The 10,554-nt window shown below is 37.0% G+C and overlaps 1 protein-coding gene across 1 annotated transcript; it reads left to right on the top strand.

Moving 5' to 3' along the window:
* Window positions 1-6,576: 6,576 nt before the first annotated feature.
* Window positions 6,577-10,268, top strand: LOC131524694 (extracellular calcium-sensing receptor-like). The gene is made up of 6 exons (XM_058751962.1): window positions 6,577-6,901; window positions 7,017-7,308; window positions 7,469-8,267; window positions 8,494-8,702; window positions 9,125-9,248; window positions 9,373-10,268. The coding sequence occupies exons 1-6, from the start codon at window positions 6,618-6,620 to the stop codon at window positions 10,266-10,268; spliced, it is 2,604 nt and encodes an 867-aa protein (XP_058607945.1). The 5' UTR covers window positions 6,577-6,617.
* Window positions 10,269-10,554: the final 286 nt, after the last annotated feature.

Raw genomic sequence — 10,554 nt, 5'->3', positions numbered from 1 at the left:
CTTGCCTGTGACATTGCAAATGGTGTAAGGCCCAGAAAAGTCTGGTTGGAGCCTACCCCCCTTCCGTCCTATTTTTCGTGCATTGAACAGTAAAACCTTGTCACCAACATTGAAGGTGATGTTCTTGTCTTTTTTTTTGTATGCGTTTTAAATAGGCTTCCTGTTAGTTTGTCTGGGATTTCACTACATTTTCACTTGCCTTCTCTTTCACAAGTTCTGTTTGTTCTGCTCTTGTTTCAACAAATTCTTCATATGTGTGGGGGAGAACAATTTGTGAAAGCTAAAATTTAGAATAATTTTCATGTTAGACCACTCAACACTGTAAATTGTTTCTAAAATTTCTAAAAAATTTTAAATAGGGTTTGTGGTTGCTATTTTAGGGGTTAACGCGATATAGTAATGCATTACTTTTAAAAGTAAATTTCCCCAACACTGTCTATGATTGGCCTATTATGCTGTTCACACATTAAATCCTGACTCTGTGAGCATTCTGCATAAACAAATTGGTCTAAAACAGGGGTTCTCAAACTAGGGGGCCCCCAAAATGGATCCATGGGGGCCACGTTTCAAGCTGATGTAAATGCATAGACTGACTAAAAAGTAAGAATAGTATTAGCCTAAATGGTCAATCTAAAGACAAAAATAACACTTGCCGGCAATTCCTCTGGTACTTCAGATGGAAATCTTGCTTCTCTTCCATAAATCAAGAAGAAGGGACTGTATTTAGTAGGTGTGTGGATTTTTGAACGCAACGAAAACAAAACTGCATCAAGAAAAACCTCCCAATTATCCTGATGTTTGTTGACCAGTTTTCTGAGGGCCCTAAAATGGATTGTAAAAAAAAATTATTAATTGTATAACACATGAGCCATATCACCCGGCAGCCCAAGACTGGTTGCCCACTGAAGCTAAGCAGGGCTGAGCCTGGTCAGTACCTGGATGGGAGACCTCCTGGGAAAACTAGGTTGCTGCTGGACGAGGTGTTAGTGAGGCCAGCAGGGGGTGCTTGCCCTGTGGTCTGTGTGGGTCCTAACGCCCCAGTGTAGTGACGGGGACACTATACTGTAAAAAGCACCGTCCTTCGGATGAGACGTTAGAAACTGAGGTCCTGACTCTCTGTGGTCATTAAAAATCCCAGGATGTCCTTCGAAAAGAGTAGGGGTGTAACCCCGGCATCCTGGCCAAAAATTTCCCCTAATCATCCCCATACACTGATTGGCTTCATCACGGTCTCCTCTCAACCAGTAAGCTGGTGTGTGGTGGGGCAATATGGTGGATATCATCCAGGTGGATGCTGCACATTGGTAGTGGTTGAGGAGATGCCCCCATTTCATGTAAAGCGCTTTGAGTACCCAGAAAAGCGATATATAAATGTAACTAATTATTATTACTACATGACATGAAATAAAATATTTAACCCTCAGGTATAAATCTCTTGTTATGCAAGGAATATCTGTGGAGGATCGCACAGACCTCCACATGTTAGCCAATGGTTCCCTTAGAAAGGCCAGGACTAGGCCTTTGTTAAATAATGAAATGTAAGTAGTTTTTTACAAACATATCTTACGAAAACAATGGGTCTCCTTCAACAGGTTCCGTATCGCAGCTATATAATCTATATAATCGTATCGCAGATATATAATCCATGGTTTATATGGAGTGTGTGATTGTGCGATAGTTCTCAGGTGTGAGCGTGTGATCAGTGCAATCAGCTGTGTGTGTCGTCAGTGCAATGGATGATGGGAAATGTAGTCTGGTGAAGTGCAACAGTAGTGTGGTGCAAGAGACCATGTGATGAGCGAGTGACCTCTGGTGGTGAGTGAACGGAAGTTCATAGACTGGATTCATGACAATATGTTACTTAAGTTAACAGGTTTTTATGCAATCGGCCTATAGTCCTACCTTACCTTTTTATGTTGTCATTTGTCTTTTCATCCAACCCATTGGTTTGGGGATGGTAGGCAGCTGTCACGCTCCTTTTTATGCATAGTAGGTCACAAAGGCACCTGCTTATCTAAGAAAGAATATAAGAATTTTGCATTTAATCATGTGGGTAGGTCACTTATATGCAAAGAGAATTAGGCATTATAATAGTTGTTATATATTGATTCACCTCATTAACGAACTCTCTGCCTTGATCAGACAAAATCCTGACTGGGCAACCATGTCTGTAAATAACAGAACACAGGTGCCTTGAAACTTCTACAGCTGATTTGGACTTGGACTTGATTTGTCAAAATGTACACATGCCCATCAACTGTCTTCGGCAGTGGTCCAGTCAAATCAATCCCCAGCAGTTCCCAGACTGAGGAGACCTAAAAACAGAACGGCAAGCAGTCTAATAAAAATTATAATCAAAAAATAATAAGTTTGCAGATTAGAATACATTATGCTTAAAATAGTATAAGAGGTTTTCCCACCCTTTGACACTGGTCACATTCACTCACCTAGAAAATATGACAAATAATGCCCATAAAAACTATTAAGTACAAGCTATAACAATAAACCATATTTATTTGTCATCCAAAAATGTAACTAATCTTAACAATAACTCATCAACGTATAATTGATTACCTTATAAACACAATGCACCAATGCAACACATTAGACAATTATGCCATATGGACAAAAGTATTGAGACACCCCCTTTTATTGAACACGTTTGACTACTTTTGTCATTGCCAAGAGCACAAATATACATATTACAAGTAAATAACCTTCTCCAAGTATTAAAAAGAAAAAAATGAATGGCATATTAATTAATGGCATATGAATATATAATTGATATATAATTAATTACCCATTTCTCAACGTCGACAGTCATCCCTGGCCAATAATACCTGGCACACAAGGCATTGCGAGTTTCAAATACCCCACCGTGGCCTCCCAAAGGGATGCTGTGGAATTCATCGAACAATGCCCTGCATTCGTCCTTGGTTTTAACCGCCTTCCTTCTCCCATAATACAGCAAACCATCTGTAACATTGACTAAATATGTCATATAAATTAACCTTAGAGACTTTTTGCAAAACACTGCCTTCACACTAACCTGTGACTCTGAACTTTGATGAGTATCGCCTCAAGTTTTGACGTTCCATTTTATTACACATATTACATTTGAGTACCCGGTCAGCCCGGTTCTTGACGCGTATGGCCCTATGATTTCCGCGATGCAGAAAACGCGGACGGAATCTCGGAATGCAGTTATAAAAACGGAATTTACAGTTTAGCACAAAATGTCACGGAATCTGTCAAAGTTTGGATGAATTGATCAAAAGTAGGTCATTACACTTAAATCAAATCGCGACACGGATCTGTAAATATTAAGCCGCAGTCGGTTCAAATATGAATCCTGTGCGTCTCTGTGTGAGTGAAGGAGGCAGAGATGCGCGTTTTTTTCTTTTTGTTTTTTTTTAATACATACACTGAAGTGTGCGTGACGCTCGCGGTGATTTCAGCATCTGCCGTCTCAGTGAGGACATAAATACATAAACAACATCTATAGAACTGCTCTAAGAGTCACTTCATGAGCATTTTACCGTTTCATTGAGTAAAACCAGCGTCATATCATATAGCTACACACAGAAATTTAAAGGTATTCACGGCAACCCGTCAAAATAAACGTTTATCTTAACCCTTAATCGGTCCTTGGGGTCTATCTGACCCCAATGGAATTTTCCTTTATTTTTTAAAAATGTTCCCTTCATCTCAGGGGCATGAGACTCTGTGACTTTTCCTAAATAATCTATCTAAACACACACACAAAAACTGGACTTGATTTGGTTGTTCTAAAGGTGTGTAAAACATTTTTTACCGTTTAAGGTCCTTGGGGTCAGATTGACCCCACATTGAAAATGAATGGGAAAAAAAATGAAAAAAAAAGATTTTTTTTTTGTTTCATTTGTCAAAAAAAAAGTAGTAAACCCAGTATAAATCTGAAAAGTTTTACATTTTTATAAAGGCCTGGATCTAGAGCACAAATGCAAATTGGAATGAACATTCTATCTCATACGCAACACACACACACACACACACACACACACACACACACACACACACAAACACACACACGTGTGTGACTGCAATAGAGTGCATTTTTATAGAAATTGGCATATAAAATCAACAAATTTGGCATACATCTGAAAATTTCCACTCATAAATGAAGGACTGGTACTAGAGCACAAATGCAACATGGAACAAGCATGTTCACTCACTCTCTCACACTCACACACACACACACACACACACAAAGACACACACACACAGGTGTGACATAGGTGTCCAGTGCATTTTTTAGATTTTGGCAAATAAAATGCACAGAACATAAATGCATAACAATGTGACACACACACACACACACAGAGAGAGAGAGAGAGACATTTCTGCAAATTTATGTAACATAATTTGCAAAAGCAGACCATTCAAAAGACACCAGACATTAACAACAAATTCTAACCTTTGACAAAAATATGGATTTTTTTTATATATTTTAGAATTTTTAAATATATTTTCACAAAATATATATCATAAAGTTGCAAGGAGAAGCTGAAACATGAAGAAAAATTGACTTGAAACCGAACTGAAAATGAATGAGTCCCTATGGACCTCTGCTGGATATATGTGGTCATTGCACTTTCTTTCTTTAACTGTAATTCCTAAAGTTTTTATTCTAACCTGCAGATGGCAGTATTATATCCCTAACACATTGGCCAATATCTAGAAACCATTTATTTTTAATTTAGGTCATAATTTAAGTGATTTTTTAATAAAAAATACATTTTTCATAAGCCAATTTATGGCGTAGTTGAATAATTGTGCAGTAAATAGGTAAAAAACTATCAAATATCCACAAAAACGCAGCATAAATGTATAGTTGAGAAGTAAATAAAAAAAATGATATATAGTTTGTCATATAAAAAATTTATATTTCCTTATGCAATCGCTCTGTAAAAGTTTGGGGTCTATCTGACCCCAAGGACCTTAAACGTAAACCCGTTAAAGACATTGTGCCAGAAATATATTACTATTATTTAGTAGAATGTATGTGATACTATTACTACTGTTGAACATTTTTTTATAAATATTTATTTTTAAAGAAATCACACAATATTTCTTCCATATTTTAATTTTAATAGTAAATCCCCTTTATTTACCCAAAAAATAAAATGTGTTTAAATTTAATTAATTAAAAGACAAATCAAATTTGGGTGAAACTTGTTTACAGTTTTTCATACTTTTATTACTTGCGGAAAAACTTGAAACACAATTTTCATACATTTTATATTTGTTTGACTTTATTATTAAAAATAGTGTGTTTTTTTAATTAGCATGTTCCCCCACTCTATTGGGGCGTACGCCGCACATGACCTTGATTATAGGTTTAAAACGCTATATCCAACGTTCACCATATATACAGTATATATATATATATATATATATATATACACTGAAAATTATTTAGTATTATTATTTTCATGAGAATTTTGCTGAAATAACTGATGTTTATAAATGGATTAGGAAGATGCAGGTCAAACGTTTACATACACCTTGCAGAATCTGCAACATGTTGATTATTTTTCCTAAATAAGGGGGATCATACAAAAAGCATGTATTTTTTAGTACTGTCCTGAATAAGATATTTCACATAGAAGACTATAATGTCTTTTATGTGAAATATCTTATTCAGGTCAGTACTAAATAAAAAATAACATGCATTTTGTATGATCCGTCTTATTTTGGTAAAATAAAATAAAAAACATTCTGCAGATTCTGCAAGGTGTATGTTGCAGCCTGCGCAGTTCCGAATGAAATGTCCCCATCTAAGTAAAAGGGAACTGTATGGGAACATTCTGTTAACGTCCCAAATGTTCTCTTTATAACGTTGCTATGTGACCATAGAATAACCAATACAGAACGTTCCCCTTAAGTCATATCTGGAACGTTGAACAGCATAACTTTCATAACCAAAAGAGGACGTTTTAGGAACGTCCCTAATGTTCTCTAAAGGTTTGGGACTTTTGTCACCTTTACAGAACTTTTAGGGAACGTTGCGCAAGGTCGCGAGAACGTCCCCTCATATGTGGGCTTCCCTAAATCGCCTTTTTTTCTTGTCATTTTCACTTTATTTATGAAACTGATAATGGCTAAATCAGTGAGTGAAAGGCGTTGCCTAGAAATGCACAATGTTAAAACACAAGCGGCAAGAAAATGACAGCGCGAAAATACATGCATTATATAGGGGTAAATTTGACCCGCGTGGCGCTTATAGGTATAAATGCTCCGTTTTTTTGATCTGGTTTTATCAAAATAATTTTTAACAATATTGGGTTGTAAATTACATAATTTTAGTAAAAGTCAATGACTGGGAGACTTGAATGTTTTGTTGAAAATCTGTTATGTACATTTGAATAACAGCCACGGGTAAAATTTACCCCGTGGCGGTTCTAGTGTTAAAGCCATAATTATATTCTTGTCTTAATTTAAACCCTCTCTAGGAAACAAAGTCATTTCAAATAAAACTGTTCAGACTCCTTTTTTTTTTTGGAGTGCAACTTGAGTGCAAAAAGTGAATTAGAGTGAATTATTTATTATGCCATCCCCAAAGGACATTTTAATATATGATAAAAGGCAGTGTTACCCTTGTTCTGCCTCAGAGGTTCCTGCCCTGCATACATATTGGCATGGCTAAGAGCACTATGTCACTGCTGCTAAACTTGCTGGTGGTGTATATCGTCTGTGTATCATCCTCAGCACAAGTCTGCAGACTGCTTGGTCAGTCTGCCCTCTCTCTACTTTCTGCAGATAGAGACATCAACATTGGGGCAATTTTCTCACTCCACAAAAGTGCTCTTTTTAAGATCCATAATTTCACTTCCAAACCAGAGCAAACAACATGTGGAAGGTCTGTATGATAATGACTCTGTAAGGCCTGTCATTGACAAAATGTAGTGATAATAATAATAATGAACATGCAATGATTATTTGCAACACTTTTAGCTGATGCTTTATTTTCACAGCTTGAACTTGCGTGAATTTAAATTTGTTCAGACTCTGATTTTTGCTATTGAGGAGATCAATAACAGCACACAGCTGTTGCCTGGTGTTTCTTTGGGCTATAAAATATATGATTCCTGTGGCTCAATAGCTCAGGCTATTTTCTCAGGCATGGCTTTGATGAATGGTTATGAAGAGACACTGAGTGATACGTCCTGTTCTAGACCACCAGCTGTACATGCCATTGTTGGGGAGTCAAACTCCTCTCCCACCATTGGCTTGGCATCTTTAGTTGGTCCATTCGGCATACCTGTTGTAAGAGCTTGTTATTATGTTTAAGTAAACACAGAAACCAATGTGTTCAGTTTATTTAGTCTGTAGCAGTGATCATGCTTTTAAGATATATATGTGAAATATATGTGAATGCACTTAACATACTCTGTTTTTTTTTTTGTTTTTTTTGTATCTGTCGTAGATAAGTCATTTTGCCACATGTGCATGCCTGAGTAACAAAAAAAGGTATCGATCCTTCTTCAGAACAATACCCAGCGATTATTACCAAAGCAGAGCTCTGGCTCAGCTTGTCAAGCACTTTGGCTGGACCTGGGTTGGGACAGTCAGGAGTCGCAGTGACTATGGTAATAACGGTATTGCAGCATTTGAGGAGGCTGCAAAACAAGAAGGGATTTGTATTGAGTACTCAGAAGCCGTATTTAAAACTGATCCAGAAGAGCAATTTCTGAAGACAATAGAAGTGATAAAGAAGGGCACTGCCAGGGTGGTGCTGGCTTTTATGGCATTTGGAGATTTTGTCCTCCTCCTGAAAGCAATTGCTCAACACAACATTACATGGATACAGTGGGTTGGCAGTGAATCCTGGATTACTTCTCAAAATCTGGCAGAAACAAAGGAATACAGTTTCCTTTCTGGAGCTGTTGGTTTTGCTATAGCAAATGCCAAACTTGTGGGCCTGCGAGAGTTCCTAGTGAATGTGCACCCTGATCAAGAACCAAACAATGAACTTTTAAAAGAATTCTGGGAAACAGTTTTTCAGTGCTCTTTCAGGAACACTGGCAGTGGTGACTGTACTGGCACAGAGAGACTTGCAGAGCTGCAAAATGAATATACTGATGTATCTGAGCTACGGATAGTAAATAAGGTGTATACTGCAGTGTATGCTGTTGCACATACACTACATAATGTCTTCAGATCCTCCACCAACACCAGCAAAGGAGAACGACCCACTCCACAAAAGGTATGTAAGAGCATGAAGAGTACAAAAAAAAAAAAAAACAGTCCTTGTTACACATTATACTGTATATTCATATGCATGACCAGATGCAACCAAACCTGATCATAACTCTGACCCCACACATGTTGTTAATTCATTATTATTCTTTGCTTAAATGTATAATTAAGCTGTAACAAGGACACTTAAAAAAATAAATAAATGAATAATGTTTCTGCCATTTTTTACTCAGATGTTGGAATATATGAAAGATGTGAGCTTCACTGTTAAAACAGGTGAGAAAATCTTCTTTGATGCAAGCGGTGATCCAATAGCGAGATATGATCTGGTGAACTGGCAGCCTGCTGGGGATGGAAATATTCAATTTAAGCATGTGGGCTTCTATGACAGCTCACTGTCTTCAGAGGAATGTCTTCAAGTCAATCAGGAACACATGCTATGGACAGGAAACAGTGGACAGGTACGTAGATACTATATACACCAGGGGTAGGCAACGTCGGTCCTGGAGTGCCGATGTCCTGCAGAGTTTAGCTCCAACCCTAAAAAAAAAAAACTAATCTGCCTGTAGCCCTAGTAATTCTAAAGACCTTGATTAGCTTGTTCAGGTGTGTTTGATTAGGGTTGGAGCTAAACTCTACAGAACAGCGGCACTCCACAACGTTGCCTACCACTGATATACACTAACAGCATTAAAGGCATGTCAAATAGGCGTTTGAATTATGAGAAGGAGAGCCGTCAAGAAACATAATTTATCAATATACCTGAAAATATATGAAAGCCAGAATGGTGCAAAAGCTGGAAAAGTAATTCCATGTGGTTAAATAAATAAATGAAACAATCAAATCATCATTTGGGATTATTTGAAAACTTATTTTTTCTTAGTTGCCTGTGTCCGTGTGCAGTGAGAGCTGCCCCCCCGGCACTAGGAAGGCTGTGCAAAAAGGTCGACCTGTCTGCTGTTATGACTGTATTCCATGTGCAGAGGGAGAAATCAGTAATGGCACAGGTAAAATAATACATGCTAAATAGCTCTTGCGATAAAGTGCAATAAAATGAATTGTAAACATAGGTCAAGTGACCTCATGATTCATTTTCCATTCAAGTAATCTGTTCTTGAAATTCCTTTACAGATTCTAGTGCATGCTTTCCTTGTGATTCAGAGTACTGGTCAAATGAAAGCAGAGACAGATGTGTATTAAAAGTGGTTGAATTCCTTACCTATACAGAAATCATGGGGATGGTGCTTTGCATTTTTTCCTTCATTGGGGTGCTACTAACAGCAGTTGTATCTCTTATTTTTTATCTTCATAAAGAAACACCTATTGTTAGAGCCAACAACTCAGAGCTGAGTTTCTTGTTGCTCTTCTCACTCTCACTGTGTTTTGTCTGTTCATTTACATTCATTGGTCAGCCCACTGAGTGGTCCTGTATGTTGCGTCACACAGCATTTGGGATCACTTTTGTCCTCTGTATCTCCTGTGTTCTGGGGAAAACTATAGTGGTCTTAATGGCTTTCAGAGCTACACTTCCAGGAAGTAATGTCATGAAATGGTTTGGGCCTCTTCAACAGAGACTCAGTGTTGTTTCCTTAACATTAATACAGGTGATGATCTGTGTGCTTTGGTCAACATTATCTCCTCCTTTCCCATATATGAATTTGAGCTATTACAGAGAAAAGATCATTTTAGAATGTAACTTAGGTTCAGCTCTTGGATTCTGGACTGTTCTGGGTTATACTGGCCTGCTATCAATCTTGTGTTTTGTTTTAGCCTTTTTTGCTCGTAAGCTGCCTGATAACTTCAATGAAGCCAAATTTATCACATTCAGTATGCTCATATTCTGTGCTGTCTGGCTCACATTTATTCCAGCTTATGTCAGTTCTCCTGGAAAATTTATTGTAGCTGTGCAAATATTTGCTATTTTAGCGTCAAGTTTTGGTTTACTATTTTGCATATTTGCCCCAAAATGTTACATTATTTTGCTAAAACCAGAGAAAAACACTAAGAAACAAATGATGGGGAAATGACGAAGCAATACAGATGATGCAATAAAAAAATATTTAGCTAATGCTGTCAAGCAAAACACAGGCTATGTGATTTTGGCCACTGAAGCAGTGAAGCATTAAAGGCTGTTTCAAAATAAATAGGACATGCTCAATATTATATAACTGTATAAATAAAATAAACAAACAAATAAATAAATAAATAAATGATTAATATATATATATATATATATATATATATATATATATATATATATATATATATATATATAGTCACTAAACAGGTGGATTTCCATGTTTCATAACAATA

This window comes from Onychostoma macrolepis, chromosome 18, assembly GCF_012432095.1.
Source record: "Onychostoma macrolepis isolate SWU-2019 chromosome 18, ASM1243209v1, whole genome shotgun sequence".
In the NCBI taxonomy this organism is placed as follows: Eukaryota; Metazoa; Chordata; class Actinopteri; order Cypriniformes; family Cyprinidae; genus Onychostoma; species Onychostoma macrolepis.
Note: the sequence above shows the minus strand (reverse complement) of the source record. Positions and strands in the feature narration are given on the sequence as shown.

Excerpts from the sequence above, each read along its gene's own strand:
- LOC131524694 (XM_058751962.1), top strand. The coding sequence starts at position 6,618 with ATGATAAAAGGCAGTGTTACCCTTGTTCTGCCTCAGAGGTTCCTGCCC. Across the intron at positions 7,309-7,468 it reads GTCCATTCGGCATACCTGTT|ATAAGTCATTTTGCCACATG; the intron begins GTAAGAGCTTGT and ends TATCTGTCGTAG. Across the intron at positions 8,268-8,493 it reads GGTATGTAAGAGCATGAAGA|ATGTGAGCTTCACTGTTAAA; the intron begins GTACAAAAAAAA and ends AATATATGAAAG.